The sequence below is a fragment of the Canis lupus genome, chromosome 23, assembly GCF_003254725.2.
Source record: "Canis lupus dingo isolate Sandy chromosome 23, ASM325472v2, whole genome shotgun sequence".
Lineage (NCBI taxonomy): Eukaryota > Metazoa > Chordata > Mammalia > Carnivora > Canidae > Canis > Canis lupus.
The window spans coordinates 26,265,893-26,285,841 of NC_064265.1; the positions used below are offsets into that span (position 1 = coordinate 26,265,893).

Sequence of the window (19,949 nt, forward strand, 5' to 3'; positions counted from 1 at the left end):
GTGATGCCAGCGAGTGGAGAGCTGGAAAGGCAAAGGAGCAAAATGCAAACAAATATAGTGTTGGGGGCAGGAGGGAGGAACACAGAACTGGGATGGCTATGGAAAAAGAAAACAAGGAAGAAAATCTCAGGCTGTGTGAGAAACAGGAATTCCTGAAAACAAAATAGCTCTTCCTTACCCCCTGGGGGGGATTGTTATTAGTACCAGAAGGACCTCATTAAAACACTGTTGGGGCCCGAAACCAGCCCACCACTCTGTGGGCTCCAATGCCTAAAGGCCCCCTGTTTGCCCAACCAGTGTAGATAATTAATTAAGATCATGTCAGCTGTCTTGTTGCGGCCCTCTTATGATAAAATTAATAATAACAATGATAATAGCTAAATTATAGAGTGCTTCCTAAACACTACACATTAAAACCCACGAGGAAGTGCTATTTAACAAATGAGGAAACAGGCCCAGAGCAGTTAAGGCACTTACCCAAATCACACAGGGAGTAAGTAGGGAGGCTAGGCCAACCCTAACGGGCTCTAGGAGTCCTGCTTTTAACCTCCTACGTTGTACTTTTGCTTTGTTTACAAAGTTCCAAGAAAAAAACAAAACTTTTTAATGGGCTCTCTGCCTCAGATTCTCACTTTATTAAGTCAGCCCTGCCCCGGTGCTTTCTTTATGTAGTTGTCTCCTTTGGGCGACCTCGAGTTGCAGGCCAAGATGGCTCGCCAGATCTTCTCCTACCTTCTGGACACCTGAAGTGGGTGGAATAGGGTGTGGCAAGGAGCCGGTGGCATCATCCCCCTCGTTAATCACGAACTCGGGTAACTTAGCCTGGCGGGGGGAGGGGCGGGTAGTAAAGGCCGCCTGTGGAGTGGGGGGAGGACAGGTGCGCGCAGTGATCCTCGCAGACCCTCAGCCAGCGGCACCTTGGTGGCTGGCAGTCACCCCCGGGCACGCAGCTCAGGTCTGGGGGCAGCCGGTGCCCTGCGTGCACCCCCGCGGCGCACAGCCTTGGTTAGGAGGGGTCGCGAGGGCGGGTCGCTGGGCCCCGGCACGGCGCGGAGGGGCAGCGCAGGGGCAGCGCAGGGGCAGCGGGGTCGCCCGCGGGGCGCGGCGTGTGCGGCGCGCAGGTGGCCCGCCGCGCGCAGGGGGCGGCGCGGGGCGTCGAGGGGGCGCGGGGCCCGCGGCTCCCCCGAAGATGCCGCGCGGCATATTTTGCACATGAGTTCAGAGGAAGAGGAAGTGTAGCGGGCGGACGCGCGGCGGCGGCGGGGGCGCGTCGGGGCTGGAGCCGGAGCCGGAGCCGGAGCCGGAGCCGGAGCCGGAGCGCGCCGGGCTCAGGGCGCAGCGAGCGGGAGCGCGGCGGCCGCGGGCTCCGCGGAGGGACGGACGCACGGATCGCGGGAGGGACGGACACCGAGCGCGCCCGCCCCGCGCCCGCCCCGCCGGCGCCCCCGCCCCCGCCCACGCCTTCCCCGCGCCGCGGGCTCTGGATGGCACAAACTTTCCTCCCGGGACGGAACGCGCTGTGTCGGGGAGCCCGCGCCGGCGCCTCTCCCTCCGCCGGCTCCCTACGGTAGGTGGGCGCGCGGCGGGACCGGGGGAGGCGGGCACAGGCCCCGCACGGCCCCGCACGGCCCCGCACGGCCCCGCGGACCGCGCCGCGCCGGACCCCGCGCGCCCCGGGGCGCCCCCCGCACGGCCCCGCCGCCACCGCCCCGGCCGGCGTGGATGCGGTCGGCGCCCGTTCACCGCACGCGGCGGGCTTGGCCAACTTTTTTTGGAGAAAAAAAAAAAAAAGAAAGAAAAATCCTCACACTGGCACGCTGTGGGGGACGCACCTAGAGCAGTTTGTTAGGGGTCGTGGGCTCTGCGGGCTCGGGGGCGCCGGGGGGGGGGAAGCAGGGGGAAGCTTCGAGGCCACAGGTGGGTCTGGGGCGCTGCCGCAGGGGGCCTTGGCCAGGATCGGGCAGGAGCTGACGCGGGGTGCGGGTCCCGGGGGGCGCGAGGCTGGGGGCGGGGGCGGGGGCGAGGCGGCTCCGGCTGCCCTTCTGCGCGCTCCCCCCCCAGGTGGGTGCGGCGCGGGGGTGCCGGGTACGTGCGAGCAGACGCGCCGCAGCCCCCGGAGGCGCCGAGACTCGCGGCGCGGGAGTCCCCGGCCCTAAGCGGCTTCCTCTCCTCGTCCTAACCCACTTTCGCGGGCTCCGGGGACGCCGGGGTGGGTCTGGGCCGCGGCGGGGCGGCGGCGGCGTCCCTGCCAGAAAACCCGATTGTCGGCGTGCGGCGCTCCTGCCCTCCCCGGACCAGGGCCGTGCCCTTGACCTAGGATATCGCCGTCTTGGCAGCGAGAACCTCTTGGAAGCCAAAAGTGCCACCAGGCGCGCGCCCTGCTGCCTCCCCGTGCTCATGCTTAGCTGCCCTGTGTGGTTGTGGGTGATCCCCAGGGACCCTGGGTGCTGGCAGCGAGTTGTTGGGGGGGGGGGGCTTACACAAACAAAAAGCATATTTATGTTTTTTAAGTCTGGGACAAATGCCCTGGGTTTCCAGCAAGAGTTCCTTCTTGTAATTGGTACAGCTGTTTTCAGATGCTGGGTGCACAGTCAGGCCGGGCGTCTTCAGCCCCTGCCATCGTGTGTCATCTCAGGATAAGTGAGGCCCTGCCAGGAAGGAAGGCGGGGTAATGCGAGCGACCTCTGGGCCTGTGGGTAGGGCACGCTATGCACCCCCACGTGTCCCTGGCTGCCGGGATTCCTAATTTGTACCTCTGAACAGCTGAATTCCCTACGAAGTTCAAGTGACCCCAGATGTCACCAGACCCCACAGAGGGGTTAAGCAACAAGCTGTTTGGGGCTCTTTGGTGCATGCGTGTGTGCTAACCTCAGTGAAATCACTTTAACCTCAGAAGTGACTCTGCATCCTCTTTTGCCTTCAGCTGGGATTCTGGTCCTGAGAGCTTGGACCTCATCCTCTGTTTTATCAAGTCGCTGGGGTGGTTTTTCTTTGTTAGTCTTTTGGCTTGATGCACGTGGGGGCAAATGGAAGTGGAGTGTTGTGCAGTTAGCTAATAGTTTGGTACAGGAATTGAAAGGGAACAAATTGGGAATGAGTTCTTTTTCTCCCTCTTGAGCAGGAATTTTTGGCTTCCATTCAAATAATTGCTTTGTCTGTAGGGAAACAGGCAGAAAATCTTTGGCATGAGTGATGGGAGTTCCTGTAAAGCTACTTGTGTTCTTCCAATCTTCACTTTTCAGCAGAATTGAAACTATATGGGCCTACGGCTTGGTGGGCATGGGTGTCTCGCCAAATTTCTAAATTGCGGGCTAAGGAGAGGGCATTATGACTCTTTCACCACCTATCTCATTTTAAAAAATATATAAAAGTTGCAAGAATGGTAACCACCCCAATACCCGTATCTAGAGTGTAGTTTAGCGGTACTGGCTTTATTACACATCTGTCAACTTACTCATGCCTCTATCCATCTTAAGTCTCATTTAAGTCCCATCCATCAATAAGTCCCAACTTACTGTTTTATGCACTTTAAAGGAAATTACAGACATTGGCACAGGTCACTCCTAGATGTTTCAGCACACATTTTATTATTCAGAGTTCAATATATGTTCATGATTTGCTTAAGGTAGAATATATGTACTTAGAGTGAAATGCACAAATCTTGAGAGTGATATTTGCATAATGTTTTGATAGCTGTGTACACCTGTGTAACTTAGCTGCTAGCAAGATAGAGAGTATTACCATCACCTCAGAAAGTTCCTCATCCCCATTCCCGGTCAGTCCCTGCCCCCATTTCAGTGGTAACCACTGCTGATTGTTTCTGTTAGTTTAGTCTATTCTTGAATTCCTGTAAGTGGAATTTTACAGTATTGTGTAAAGCTTCTTCCACTCAGCCTATTTTTGAGTTTCATCCATGTTGTGTATATCAGTATTTTGGTGGTGGTTTTTTTTTTTTTTTATTGCTGAGTTATATATTCCAGGATATGTCCATACCACAGTTTGTTAATACATTCCCCCTTACGGATGGACACACAAGTTATTCCTAGTTTTCGGGGGTAGAGGGAACGAAGCTGCTATGAATATTTGTGTATAAATCTTTCGGGGACATATGTTCTCATTTCTCTTGGGTAAATGCCTAGAAGTAGAATCAGTAGGTTGAAGAAGAGGTGTCTGTGACCTTAGAAGAGCTGCTGGATCCTTTTCCAACATGGCTGTACCATTTTTACAGTCCTACCAGCAAAGAACACAAGTATGAGATTCCAGATATGACAACCCTATTTTCCTATCTCAAAGTCAAGAGCATGGTTTGACCAGTGTTCCAGTGGAGGGGTGCAGAAATTGGACCCCCGAGACAGTCCGAAGCATGTTGTTTTATAGCTGGAGGAGTTGTGAGAAATCTCTGACTCTGCCAGTGAGTGAGTTTACACTTAAATTATTGCAGATTATCAGACAAATATTTTATTTGTAGAGATCTTCAGAGAAGGGAATTCCACAGGGAAATGTACCCTTGGTTGTGAAAGGAGATTGATTGAGTGCTTTCTATATATATATATAAAAAAATAACCCCCCAAACCCACAGAATTCCACTACACTTCTGCTTAGCCACTCCTGGGGGGATTTCTGACGTATTGGTCTGGTTGATGTGAACTTGGTGGAGGAGATTCCCATTGGATTTCACTGGCTTGCGCAGCTGGCTGCTGAAAGCGGTTATGTTTGCTTTGTGAGGCAGATCAGATTTGGCTTTTTGAAGGCTCAGAAAACAGCTTTCCTGTTAAAGTGATTTGGCCTGTCAGTGAGAAACATGACCTGTCGACACCCTCTCATTGTCCTGGCTGAGAAAATGGGCTGGTTCCCCTCAGGTTCTCTTACCCTTCAGTCCCGTTCTGTGGACCAGCAGCCAAACCTGGCCTTGGCTGATGCAGGAAACAGAAACAGAGCCCCCCTCCGACTGCGTGGGACCCCAGAATGAAATATTCTCATCTGGCCAAGGTTGAGGGGTCAGATGAGAGGTGGCACAGAATCTCGAGATGTTGCCTGTGTTTGGGAACTGTTCTGATCTGACGGCCTAGAACAGTGCCTGCCACAGAGTAAGGGGCATGGTAAATACCGGCTGAGCCATTCTGGGGACTCGTGGTACGTGACTGGGTGGGTGATTGCCCATCTGTGTGTTGACAGTGAATGCTGAGATGTCCCCAAGATGTATTTCACTAGAGGATACTTTACCATAGCCTGGTAAACAGGTTCAAAGTGTTTCAGCCTAGGAAAACTTGCCGACTGTAAACTTCTACTTTAGTGGCACTGGTTTTTTTTTTAATTTCAGATTTTACTATTGTTCTTAACAAACTGATCATTATAGCTACCACTTGCTGAGCACTTTACTCTTTGCCAGGCACTGTTACGCACTTTACATGCATTCTTTGAATTTAATCTTCATGAGAAGCGAGGACTATTCTTATCTGCACTTTAGCCTTGAGGAAACCGAAGCTTAGGGAGGTTAAGTAACTTGCCCCAAGTTCACTTTTTCACGTTTCCTAGGCATAGAGAAGAGACTGTGATGTTCTGGTTTTGCAAATGAGGTTACGTCTGCAAGCACAGATTGCCAAAGTTGTGAAGCTGTGGGATAATAGACACATCAACCGGGGGGGCGGGTGGTACAGCACCGTGGCCAGAAATGACACACTGGGATCACTTCCTTTCATCTTCTGTTCTTTTGCTCTGAAGTTTTCAGAGTTTGTGGCAGCCGGAGCCTGTAGAGAGGTACTAAGTGTTTTGGTGGCAGTTGTGGATATTGTTGGTTGACTGTGATTTTAGTTTTATTGGAGGGAGAAAAAACGCTATCAGCTGTTGAGTTGGAGTGTCTATAGCTGGGCTACCCCATACCTTGGCCACCAGCTGTGTGTGGCTATGTGCATTTTAGTGTAAAATGAATTAAAATGAAATAAAATAAAAAATTCAGCTCCTTGGTCCCACTAGCCACATTGTCAAGTGCCCTAGAGCCACATGTGGTTCCCGGCATGGGTCTTGGACAGTGCAGAGGCAGAGTATTTTCACCAGGGCTGAGGGTCCTGCTTGACAGTGCCGCTCTACAGTCAGCATCTCTGTCTTTTCCTTCAACTGAAGAGTTGGCAACACACTTGGCAAAGGCTTAGGCTATTTTTCACTGACAAAGAGATAAATTTAGCCAGACATTTCTTTTATGTTTACCTTTTAAAGGTTTTGCATGTGTGTGTAATCTTTTCTCCAATTCACATTCAGTTTTTGACATAAATTTGAGTTTCCCTTTGCTCCTGGGCCCCCAAAGGGGCTTTCGTTATAATCATTGCATATTTAACCAGGATGCTTTCTGTGAAAAGATCGGTACAGCAGGCAAGTGATGGCCACTGCTTGAGCCCTGTTAATTCCTTGCTCTCCAAATAAGAATTCCGTTCAGCTTTTAAATATGCATTTGTGTGACTTACTCCCCACCTGGGCTGAATTCAGGAAGAAGAATCGGCTCTCAGCGGGGCCAGAACCAAAGAGCTGGGAAATCAGGTCACATTCTACGCCTGATGGCTACCTGCCAAGACTGAGATGGAGGAGACACTCTTTGGGGGTATGAAGGGCTTCGCTCTGGAGTTCTCCTGGGTCCAACTGCCCTTATGGTTGGTGTTGGGCGTGCTGGAGGGGGCCTGGGAGCTTCTGTGTCCTGGTTGCACAGGACAAGGGGCGGGGACTATGGTGCCCTGGCTTACCCCTCTTCTGTGGTTCAAAGGACAGAGGGTTCTAGTCCTCACGTGTCATGAGGCATCAACACCAGCCAGTAGAAGGCCCACATCAGCTGTGTTTTGCCCAGCTCATCTGATACTGACCAACTCTTTTTTTTTTCTTTTAAAGATTTTATTTATTTATTTGAGAGAGAGAGAGAGAGAGAGAGAGAGAGAACATAAGCAGGGGAGGGGGCAGAGGCAGAGGGAGAAGAAGGCTCCCTGCTCAGCACTGAGCAGGGAGCCCAAAGCGGGGCTTGATCCCAGGACCCTAATAAGATCATGACCTGAGCTGAAGGCAGACACTTAACTGACTCAACCACCCAGGCACCCAGACCAATTCTTAAGTTACTTTATAAACTGTCATTGGATATTTCTACACTTTTTCAACCAGGAAGCCAGCTGCACTTCAGTGACAACTTTCTTTGGCTTTAATAACTCCAGTGTCCCATTTTGTTGTTCTCAAGGCAGACCCCCTTGATTGTCAGCATTTATTTCTTTTTTTTTCTTTTTCTTTTCTTTTTTTTTTTTTTTAGCATTTATTTCTTACAGAGGTTTATCAGCTTCCATCGTGTGTATGGGCACACATGTGTGTGTTTTGAAATTTCCTACTTTGTTATTTTACCCCAAGGAAATACTTCCTGAGGAATCCTTCAGGTTTTATGGAATAGCTCCCAGATTCCTAAGTTTGAAGAAATTATTGTAATAGGCCTCATACATAAAGTTGGATAAGAGAGTTGGTTAATCACAGACTCTGGTTAATGGAATGTGTCTGAATCATGTATTACCAAATTTTGGAAATATAAAGTACAAGGAATCAGATTGTTCATTTAAATACTTCTGTAAGTTAGGGCTTTTGTAACTTTTTCAGTCTCAGAACACCGTATAAGCACCCTGTGCAGTATGGTGTAATTATGGCCATAGGAAGGTCAAAAGGAATCTTTACAATGGATAACAAGTGATACCAGTAGTATTTCTAATAATGGTTAATGTTTATACTACTTTTTCTATGTGCCTGAGCTCTTCTAAGCCCTGTCCTGTATTAACTTATTTAATCCTCACTCTGCCAGTGGATTCTGAGGATATCCCCATATTATAATTGGGAACCTGAGATTGAGATGCTTCCTCGAGATCACACAGTTAGGAATTAGACACACTGGGATTTGAACCTTGACAGTGTGGCTGCAGAACCTGTGCACCCAACCCCTGTGCTATGCTGTTCAAGAAGATGAACTTGAGAGAGACAGGCAAATATTCCAAATATTCTCAAATCTCCATCTTTTACCAGGTAGTAAGTGTCTGCCCTGTCCTCAAAGATGTTGGTTTAGTATTTATTGTGCATCTGTGGCAGGACATTGGGATAGCTGCTGCTGGGGAGGAAGAAGACATAACTGACCTTTGGGAAGTTGGCTTGTCACATGGGCGTATGAGGCATTAGTGAAAGCTCCAGAGCTCTCCCTTGAGCTCAGGACTGTCCCTGCAGCTGCCTACCCCACACCGCCACTTGATGGAGTTACCACATCTAAAATAAGCTCCTGTTTTCCTCCTGTTGCCATCCCTGGCTCCGAAGGGGGCCACTCCAGCCTTCCAGTTGCTCAGGTCACAAACCCTAGAGGTGTCTTGGATGCCCTCTTTTTCTCATGCTCTATTTCCAAACCACCAATAAATCTCATTTTCTACTTCAAAATAGATCCAGAACTTGATCATTGCTCCTACCCCATCATCAACTAGTCTCCACATTTCCATGGTAGTCATGGCCAGAGCGATCATGTCTACTCTTGGCTTGAAACCCTCAAGGGGCTCCCATCTCAGGGTAAAGCTGAGTCCTTACCACTGTCTACACAGCCTGCACAACCTGTCTCCCCATGCCTCTCTGATTTCATGTGCCCCCCATAGCCACCCCCATTCCCCAAGTAGGTCCTAGAACCTTGCACTTGCTACCACGTTGCCCAGTCCACCATCCCCCACTCATCCCATGGCCTGTGTAGGACTGTGCTTAACATCACCTTCTGGGTGAGGACTGATCATCCTGTTTTTAACTATTGTATATTCTGCCACTGTGCTGGCTCTCCCTCCTCCCTGCCTTATTATTCTTTATTTGACATACTTTAAAATTGAATTTCCTGTATTAGTTTTATTTGTATATTCTGTTTCTTTGCTCCAGAAGGTAAGGTCCTTCATGAAGGCAAGGTTGTTCATTTTTATTTACTTATTTATTTTTTTGTATTTTGTATCACTTTGGTATCCTCAGCATTTAGAACAGTGATTTGCATACAGTAAGTGCTTAATAAAGGAGGGTATGATGGGTAATTTTATGTGTCAATTTGACTAGGCTATGGTACCCAGTTTTTGGTCAGACACGTCTAGGTGTTGCTGTGGGTTATTTTTCTTTTTTAACGTGATTAACATTTAAATCAGTAGACTTTGAGTAAAGCAGATTATTCATGGGTGGGCCTCACCCAATCAGTTGAAGGACCTACGAGAAAAGCCTGAGGTCTCCCAAGGAAGAAGGAATCTTGCTTCCAGACTGCTTTAGGACTCAAGACTGTAATACCAACTCTTCTGTAGGTCTCTGACCTGCTGGCCTACTGTCCTGCCCTGCAGATTTCTGACTTGCCAGCTCCCACAGTCACATGAGTCAATTTTTAAAATTAAATCTGCCTTGCCTTCTCTCTGTATATCCTATTGGTTTTGTCTCTCTGGACAGCCCTAATACAGAGGGTCAAGATGGAAGAGAAAGGAGTGTCAGGTGGGGATTGTGTGGAGATAAAGGAATGATGTCTGGAGAGCACTCAATGTGCAAAAGGTAGCCCTGACTTCATACAGCCTGACTCCAGGGTATAAGAAGAGGAATAGCCAGAGACCTGGGAGGAAGGCAGTTGGGGGTGAGGTTGAGGCTGGACAGTATATGTTTCTTAGGCTCTTTGAGCCACTTGCATGGCACAGAACTGGTTAATCTGGCATTAGCCTGTGATAGGAATTAATGGGTGAGAGACCAAAGGAAACCAGATGTAAGGAAGGCCTTTGATGGTTCTCAGAGAGCTGGTTGGCAAGGAGAATGAAGCAGTGGCATTAAGGCCTCCACCAGAACTCAGTACCATGCCAGTGGTAGCTGTGACGACAGTGGTCGGAACAGGCTGATGCCTGGTGTTTTGAGCCTGGATGTTACGAAGACAGTGGTACTACCCACAGAAGCAAGAACACAGGAGGAAGAACAGGCCTTGATGGGCAAGGCGTTGAGTTCATTTTGGAGTATGTTCATCAGGAATGTCGGGAAGGTCTAGATTAAGATGTTGAAATGGGTCCTTGGGCATGTTCACCTGGAGTTCACCAGGCTGCGAGGGAGACTGGAAGTTTTAGCAAGAATAGCCAAAGCAGGGCCCATGAGAGGGCATATGAAGGCTACATGGAAGATGATAGCATTTATGTGAGTTTTTTGAGTATACTCAACAATACCACATATCGGAGGTTCCCAAATTCCATACTGAGGCACCCCAAGGCACCATAGCAAAATCACAAGGACAGGACAAAAGGGCTTTTTGTTGTTGTTGTTGTTGTTTTACATTTCTGAGGGGAACGCAGTGGTATTTAACATGTTAGGTAACACACTACCTACCATCTTGGGGTAGTTTGCAGTACAAACATTAGACAGCACAACATTCCTTTTGATGATATCTTATCTCTGTGAAGCTGGCTTTTGGGTGGTTGCTAAGAAACCACCTAGTGGAACAGGCAATGAAGGTGATGGTGTCCAGTGTGATTCCAAGGTTTGAGGGGTTGTGCAGTGCCCAAGAGATGTACACATCCCATTAGTAAGTACTTCTGGTGGCTTAGAAATGAAAGAAAGGTATATTCTTTCCATTTTTACATACTTTTTTTTTTTTCAAAAGGCCAATAAGTTGTTTGGACATAAATAATTATGTTGTTTGGACCTAAGTACTTAATAAGTGGAACTGTAAATACTGCTTTTAGCTTGGGGGTGCCGTGAAAACGTACTGAGACGCTGAAGGTGCCAGGAAGTGGAAAGTCTCAAAACCTCTGCTGTGTATTTTTTTTTAAGTTTTTTTTTTTTTTTTTTTTTTTTTTCAGTTCATGAGAGACACACAGAGAGAGGCAGAGACATAGGCAGAGGGAGAAGCAGGCTCCACGCAGGAAGCCCAACGTGGAACTTGATCCCAGGACCCTGGGATCACGCCCTGAGCCAAGATGTCTCATTTTCTCTCCTCATCTATATGTCCGAAGTGGCTTGTACTGAAAATGATTTTTTTTAAAAAGATTTTATTTATTTATTTTAGAGAGAGAGCGCAAGCATGAGTTGGTGGTTGGGGAGCAGAGGGGCAGGGAGAGATTCTCCATAGAGCCCGACTCAAAGCTCAATCTCCTGACCCTGAGATCATGACCTGACCCAAAATCAAGAGTAGGACACTCAACCGATTGGTCCAACCAGCGCCCCATACTGAAAATGATTTTAAGAGAATGAGACAGGAGGAGGCTGGGGATAGAAATTTAGGGGTGTACCTGTGTTTGGGAGGATAACAGAGAGGTAGAAAGAGAGTATTTGAGTACCAAAAGGTTCAAGAGGTGGGAGTGTGGGATCAAGAGGTCCACAAGGCCATGTTCTAGACTGGGGCTCTTAGCCCTAAGAGTCTTTTTGTTTTTTTAAATATTTTTATTTATTCATGAGAGACACAGAGAGAGCGAGAGAGGCAGAGACACAGGCAGAGGGAGAAGCAGGCCCCATGCAGGGAGCCTGATGTGGGACTCAATCCCGGGACTCCAGGATCATGCCCTGAGCCAAAGGCAAACGCTTAACCGCTGAGCCACCCAGGTGTCCCCCTGACTAAGAATCTTAAGAAAGATCCGAGACTGGAGAGGGGAAAATCAAACTTGCTCCTAAATTGTTGATTTTCACTTCTGGCTGCCAGTTAGAATAACCTGGATTTTCAAAATACTGACGATCGGGCCCCACCCCCAAATGCCTGGCATCAGGACTTTTAAATAGCTCTCCAGATGATTCCAGTATGCAACCAAGATTGAGGACCCCTGCCATGGCCCAGGGTTTCTCAGACTTGACCGCTGCTCAAACTTTATGAATCACTTGTCAAACATATAGATTCTGGTTCAGTAGGCCTGGGAGGGCCTGGGATTCTGGATTTCTCATAGGCTCCCAGGAAGTCTGGGACCACTGCTGGTCTGAGGACCACACTTTGAGCAGCAGGTTCTTCTGAAAGGGAACTGGGCTTAGTTAAGGGTGTTTGTGATAGGGATTGTGGGAAGGCAGAAAGGTGGTCTGGATCAACTGAGGTATGGGAGTGAGGGGATAGTAAACAAGTGTTTTCCTTTGGTAATGTAAATACCCCTTGTGTTCCTTATCTTTTGCTATGTAACAAATTACTCCCAATCTTGGCAGCCAGAAACAACAATAAACATTTACCATCAGGATCCCTGGGTGGCTCAGTGGTTTAGCCCCTGCCTTCGGCCCAGGGCATGATCCTGGAGACCTGGGATCGAGTCCCACATCAGGCTCCCTGCATGGAGCCTGTTTCTCCCTCTGCCTGTGTCTCTGCCTCTCTCTCTCTCTGTGTATCTCATGAATAAATAAAATATTTAAAAAAACAAAACAAAACCATTTACCATCTCACAGGGTTTCTGTGGGTTAGAAATCCAGAAGCAGCTTAGCTGGGTGGTTCTGACCTAGGTGCCTCATAAGGTTGTCATCAAGATGACTAGGCTGGAGGCCGTTCTGGGTCTGATAGATCTGCTTGCACATGGGTGTTGAATTAATCAACAGTGTTGGCTGTTGGATGGAGGCCTCAGTTCCCTGTCCTGGGACTTCTCCACAGGGTTTATAGAGTGTCCTCATACTGTGGCAGCTGGCTGTCCCCAGAGTGAGAGATCCAAGATGGAGCAAGGTAGGACGCACGATGCAGCTGTAACCCAGCCTTGGAAATGACACTCATCATTTCTGTAGCACTCTCCTGGCCACACGGGTCAGCCCTGTTCACTGTGGGTGGAGACCCCTCATGAATGCTGCCAGGATTATTGAAGGTCATCTTGGAGGCTGGCAGTCATACTTATGTTTTTAATGAAGAAAATAATGTAGGTGATAGCACAGAAAACTTGAAAAATGTAAAAAACCATAGGGTGTCACCCATAATCTCATGGCCTAGAGGAAGTTTCTGGGAACATTGTGGCCTGTGTCTTGCCAGATACAAGATATATATGTAACATGTTACCGTATGTTATCATTTATATAAGTTTATGGAATATATAAATTATATATATATTCACTGATTTAGAAAAAGTAGCACCATACAAATAATACTGTTTCATGTAGATTGTTCCTTATACTTGGCATCTAATCAGGAACACTTTGAATGGGTAAAATTTTCTTATTGAAGTGTAGTTGATGTATAGCATTGTATTAGTTTCTGGTGTACAACACAGTAATTTGACAATTCTGGACATTACTCAGTGCTCCCCACAATAAGTGTAGTCACCATGCAATGTTACTACAGTGTTATTGACTATATTGTATACTGTACTTTTCATCTCTTTGCCTTTTTTATTTTATAACTGCAGTTTGTACCTCTTAATCCCCTTCACCTCTTTGGCCCAGTCCCTCAATTTTACTTATCCTTGGTTTTGTGTCTTAGGGCATGTGTGTAGGATATCAAGATTTGATAGTATTTGAATTTTCACATTTTCGTTTACATTTCTAGGTTGAGAGAGATGTTCCTATCATGTAAAAATGTCTTAATTTGGATCATCAGTTCTTACTCTGGGTGACTGAGTGATGTAATAAACACGCTTGAGGCTTCAAATACGGGATTTGAGTGTAGAAATAAAAAATGAGTTTGCCAGCTGATCCAGCATCATTGCATATAATTGCCCCATCTCTGGTTGCTTGTCATGAGCTGTTGGCAATTGTTAAAATTAGCTTTACAGTCTGCCACAGATTAGCAGCAAGTGTGGTAAATGAAGACTCCCTCTTAATGAAACTAATTTGTATTTGAAAATATAACTACATTTATTGCCCCCATTATTTAAATGCCTGTAGGCTAGTTGATAGTAAAAATGAACCTTTAAACTGAAGTTTTAGAAATGCTAGCTGAAAAATAATCTTTTAAGGAGTGATTTTTTTGAAGTGGCTTTCCAGTGTCTTATGAGCATCTTGGGAAGCATTTCAGAAATAAATTAGAAATACTTTAAAATAAAAATACAAAGGTTTCAACATTGAAAATGACACAGGACATCATGGCCCATTGCTGATCAGCTTCTTCTGGAACCAGGTTCTGTAGCGATATGCTGTCTGTTTTCTATCACAGGAATTTTCTTTGAGTGTCCTGCACTCTGCTCAGACTTCCAGAACAGCCCACCCCACTGCACCGTATGCATCTGTTCACTGTCTTTCTCCTACTTTCACCTCTGATCTCCCTGAGAGCAGGGCCTGGTCTTCCCATTTTTATCTTTCCTAATGGAGGGCCTGATTTAAAGTAGATCTTAATAAATGTGTGATGAATGAGTGCATGCACATATGCATGAATTTGGGAAAGTTCCCTTCCTCGTGGAGCCGACAGTTTCTGCATGAAGCTGGTCCATCGTGTCTCAAAAACACACCTCACCCTAGATTTGATTTGGAAAGAACTGATTTTCCAGAACATCAGTCCATCAGAAGGCTCTCTGCTTTCTGGTCTTTTGCAATCTCTAACGACGTCTCCTTGCATCTAGGGTCTCAACCTCCCGGTGATTACCTTATTTTCCTCCCTAATCAGCATCCAGTTCCTAATTATTTTAGCCAATTTCTGCCGGAGAACTGTATGTTTATTTTGGCTCTTTTCCCACTGTCTCACCACAGGAATGGGGAAAGACCTCCTCTCTTTGCTTTACCTTTGAAGAACTCTTGGAAGATTTTTCTTGGTCCCTTGATGCTAGAGAGATGCATACACATGGGTGCAGGGATGTATTCTGGGAAGACAGAGGTATAAACAAAAGAAAAAAAAAACCTCTGGGATCCCTGGGTGGCGCAGCGGTTTGGCGCCTGCCCTTGGCCCAGGGCGCGATCCTGGAGACCCGGATCGAATCCCACGTCAGGCTCCTGGTGCATGGAGCCTGCTTCTCCCTCTGCCTGTGTCTCTGCCTCTGTGTGTGTGTGTGTGTGTGACTATCATAAATAAATAAAATTAAAAAAAAAAAAAGAAAGAAAAAAAACCTCCTGTGTGACTGTCAGATAATCAAAGCTGACCCAGTCATCTGATCACACATAAAATGAGCAACTTGATTTACATTAGGTGTCAATGCGAGGTGACTGTAGGAATATGGAAGGGCAGAGCTGTGGGGGTTAGATAGACCATAGATAAAGCATGGGAAGACTTCATCACACATGAGTGATTTATATCATGCATCCCTTACAAAAATAGACAACAAAAGGAGGAATAACCATGAATAGCACGGCTCTCATGAGCTGATGCTCCAGAGTGAGACTCTCCAAGGGTCTCACCTTCTGCCATGCCTCTCCTGGGGTCAGCACCTGGTCACCTTGAATGTGGAAAGAGAAGCATCATTTGTTAACAGGACCCCTGTACTTACCACACAACCCAGCAATCCCACTCCTAGGTGTTACCCTAGAGAAATGAAAACTTATGTCCTCATAAAAACCTCTGTGTGACTGTTTATAGCCACTTTATTCATAATCAACTGGAAAAGCCAAATGCCCTTCAAAGGGTGAATGACTAAAACAGGGCTGCTAGATGCAGGCAGTTTCAACTACTGAGGAGGCAGCAGGCCATGGTCATTTTGAACAAACTTGGTGAATGAGTTATATATTGCATGATGAATCACCCCAAAACTTAGAGGCTTAAAACAGAAACAATGGTGTAGTGTGCTCAGGGATCTGCAGTTTTGGCAGAGTTTGGTGGAAACAGCTTGTGTCTGCCTCTCATGGTATCAATGTCTTGACTGAGGCGGGAGGCTCAATTTCCAAGATAGCTTAACAGCAAGATGGCTGGCAAGTTGGTGCTGGCTGTCGGTTGCTCTCCACATGGGCCTCCCTTTGGGGCTTCTTGGGTTTCCTCATGGCATGGTGGCTGGGATCCAAGAATCAGGCATCCCAAGAATCAAGAAGTAGGTGCTCCCAGTTTCTTAAAGCCCAGGTCCAGAGGCTGGCACTGTGTCATTCCACCATATTATATTGGTCAGAGAACCATGGATCCCAGATTCGGGGGAGGTGATGTAGACCCCACCTTTCAATGGCAGGGGTGTCAAAGATTTGGGGGCCATATTTCAAAACCACTGTCCTTACCATTTACCTTCTGCCCTACTAGAGACCTTGACTCCTGAGGGAGACATGGTTCCACTGATACAGAAGACTCCCTGAATGTCTGAGGGAGTGTGCGGCACCAAATGCCTGCATCTGGCAAAGCCAAACCCTCCACTCTTCCCTCTGCCTCCCACCTCTCACCGCCCTCAAAGGCCCATACCTGAGCTCCTTGTGGGCTTTCTAGTATGAGCATGGGAACCTCCCATAGTAAACAGTAATGTGAAGCACTGTTATATCTTATTTTTCCCCCTTTTGTAAGCTAGATCTTTCTTGTTTGAGCATAGTAGGGCCTGTAATAGATGTTTTTACAACGATATGAAAACCTTTACTATCTTGACGGGGCAGGATGAATGGTAGAACAACATAGGAAGGAACTAAAAGGAACACTTGTGCCGGGAGTGAATAAGGTAGGGCCCTCACTCAGCACAAAAGAGTAAGAGGAACAAATTCACACTAAGGGTTTATTGGCTCACAACTGCTTCATATGCCGCCTTCCCAGAGAGAGCCATGCTGTAGAAGCAGTTGCTTAACTGGGGTTGCACGTATTCCAAAGAAATGAATCCTAAGTTTGAGACCTTGAGGATTTAACCAATACTACACTTTTGCTGCTGATTGGTACTGTTTTGCTTCTGGCTGGTACTGTTTATCTTTTCTGTGTCAGATCACTTGAATGATTTGCACAGAGCCTTGTCATGTCCTGTGAGACCAGCACAGTGCTCTTTGGGGTGAACTTGAGCAGAGACTTCATGTTTGGGACAAGCTAACTGAAATCTTAAACTCAAAGTTGTAAATTGGGAGAATTTCTCTGAAGCTTCTTGGCACACTGTCCCCTATCTCCTTCCACCTCCTTAACTTTTTCTGAGTCTTTTTACTTATCCTGGTAATCCTCTCCTCTTTTTTCTCTATTGTCGTTTATAGAAGGGGAACGTGTCGTTTATAGAAGAAATTAAGTCATACTAAAGCGTTAGTGGCTGCCATAAGCTTAGTTTGTTGCCCTTCCCATAGAGATATTTGAGGTTTCAAAGGAGATCCTTGAGGGAGAGTGAATCTCTAATGCTAGAATTTACCTAATAGGATAATAAGAATGGGAGGATTTTTAAGGAAGAAGTTTCTTTTTTTGAAGGCCCCAAGTGCTCAGTCTTTCTTAGAGACGTAGGTATGTAAGTGACTTACTTGGTGAGCCTCTGGGTTATTTCCAGTTCTGCTCTGGTGGCCACAGTGCTCATCTTGCCAGGTCACCTGTTCCCCAGTACCCAGGAGCCTTCCTGTCCGCTTGTCTTCTGCTTAGCCTCAGCAGATGCCAGGTGGCTTGCTTTTTAGTAGTTAAATATGCAGTCTCCGTAATATCAGCTATTATATCTGCAGAACTACAGAGTATTTTACAAGTAATCAGTTCATGCAGATTGCACATAAATCATGTCTGCCCTGGCCCTTTGGACACTAATGTTCCCTTATTAAGGCATAAGTAAGCCTTCCTGTTCTCATCCATCCATCCAGACTTTTTTTAATTACTGAAAAGTATAGCCTGGTGTCACGACACCACCCTTTTCCACCCCCCCCCCACACACACACACATACACACACTTACTGCTTTTTCAAGGTTCATTTTGTTTTTCTGGAGTTTGCCAATTTGCCTTAGGAAGCTGGGTACCTTGTGAATGGACTAAGCAAAAGGAAATTCTTATCTCTAACAGGAAGTGGTCTCCACGTTTCTGTTTGTGATATTCTTGGCCAGTTAATGTTTTTGTGAAATATGTTCTGATGGCAGCTCTAGTACCCCAGAGAAGGGGGAACATTGGTCATGTTCAGTGCACAAAAGGAAAATATCTTCTGCTGAAGTCTGGGGAGTAGATAAAAAGTCATTTCATGAATGTCATTCTGCCTAAACAGAGAACCTTGATTGTTTTTAATTCCTCGAAAGGCTGGGAGCTGAGCCCACCCTAATATGCACATTATTTTAACATTTCTCCCATTTTTCTTTCAAACTGTAGCCACAGATCTTCACTCTAATACACGTGGATTTCTGCTTCCAATTTCTCTGGCCCTGCTATTAGTATTCAACCAGTCTTCATTTTGGTCTAAAATGACTTTAAGAGCATGGAAGCATACTATTATTTCCTGTGGTTTGGTCTAAAAAAGAATTAAAGGGGGGACGTTTAGATGAGGCCTGTAAAAATACCACCATCTACTTTTAGAGATGTTTTATGAACATAAATTCCTGTCTAAATAATTACTGCTGAGGGCAGAAAGGACTTTGGAGTTTGGAAATTGTACCAACAACTTATTATCCTCTCTTAGCAACCACAGTGAAAGTGACACATCTCTTGTTTTGTTTTTTCCTCTCAGCCGGGCTGACACCATAATGTACCATATTGCTTTTAAGATCTCATTTTTAAATCATGTGTACAGATGATAGTGGAACTGAGGTGCTCCGAGGTATTATTTTTCTCAGGGGAAAAAAAGATAGAAGACAGGTATGCTTTTGGTGTCATTACAGGAGTGTGGGATGGCTGGTAATGGTGTCCTCACAGAAGGAGAAGCCAGCCTGGGTACTGAGCATAGTTCCTCCAGTGTTCAGGTCATACATTGAATTATACTCTGGGTTTCATAAAGGCTGAGATCCTTTATGTAGTCGTCAGGGGTCTTTTATACTATGGTGTTTAAAAACAAAATCTCAGAAAAAAAAAATCACTCTCCTTTTCCTTTTCTTGGTTTCTGCTGGCAGCTGCTGAAATGGGTTGCGGCTTGAACAAGTTAGAGAAACGCGATGACAAACGGCCTGGAAATATCTATTCAACTTTAAAGAGGCCTCAGGTGGAAACCAAGATAGATGTGTCCTACGAATACCGCTTCCTGGAGTTCACTACCCTGAGTGCTGGTGAGTGCAGGTGGCCCACACTCCTGGTGGCATGTGAGCTGGGACCCAGCCTGTACCTGAGGTCCCCTCCCACCCCAGAGCAGGGCTGGTGGGGCCTGACAAGGATATACTGGGGAGGTGGGCAGGGTGGGCGGCTGTGGGGACCTGGAAAAGATGGGCCTTCGAAAAGGTACTCTCTACAGAAATCTAGATTTTTATTTGGAACTTTTCATTTTTTAAAAGATAGCAACTAATTGAAATTGTAACCAGTTAAAACCAGGTGTTAAAACCAACTGGTACACACAGGCGGGTGGGCTGCCTTTGGCCCGCGGGGCAGCTAGTGTGCAGACTCTGTCGTAGTGAGCTACGTGCAAAAGGAGAATTTGCCTTATCTCCTATTAACGTGCCTGCCCACCCAAATTTACCTGTCTGTTGTCTGGTGTCTTTTAAGAGTGCTTGTCCATCTGGGCTTGGCTTTGCCTCAGCTGAGCCTGAGGGTGTCCAGGTCACACCACTAACACTGTCCGAGTGGCCCTGGAGTGACTGACAAGCAATAAGGTTTTCACCTGGAGTATTTGCTGAGCACCGACTGTGTGCACAGCATTGGGCTGATGCTGTAGTTCAGTCATGCAGTGTGTCCTGGTTTCCTGGAGCTTCTTACCTAGTGGGAGAGAAGACTCATATACATGAAAAAAAAATACCTCAACAAACTATAATTATAAGTAAGAAAACATGTAAAGCATAAAATATGTTTTCAGAAGAGGAAAGATCATTCTTTCGGTGTAGGGCGCAGTCCCTAGAAGTTGCATGCAAACATAAGTGCTAATCAGGCACCTTGCCACTTTCTCCCTGAGCTGCTGGGTATGTTTTAAGCTTCTATTAACAGAGAAGAGGATTCGTGGGAAAAGCCCTCTATTTGGGGGTTTGAGTCTGGAGTGGCTGGGCCAATCACTAGGCCTGCTGTGTGCTCTTCTGTCAAAGGAGCACATAAAACCCATCTCATGGGGCAACTGCAGAGACCAGAAGAGGA

At 46.8% G+C, this 19,949-nt stretch overlaps 1 protein-coding gene across 3 annotated transcripts in view; it reads left to right on the plus strand.

Moving 5' to 3' along the window:
* The first annotated feature begins 667 nt into the window (after nt 1-667).
* Nucleotides 668-19,949, plus strand: part of RFTN1 (raftlin, lipid raft linker 1) — a 207,064-nt gene continuing 187,782 nt past the window's right edge. The window contains exons 1-2 of one of the 3 annotated variants that reach the window (XM_025448729.3): nt 668-812; nt 18,788-18,940. In XM_025448729.3, coding sequence (XP_025304514.1) covers nt 18,796-18,940 — 145 coding nt within the window. In that variant the 5' untranslated portion in view covers nt 668-812; nt 18,788-18,795. Of the gene's footprint in view, nt 813-1,408; nt 1,568-10,837; nt 10,992-18,787; nt 18,941-19,949 lie in introns of those variants that run through there. The other 2 variants (XM_025448728.3, XM_049099568.1) reach the window with 2 other exon arrangements.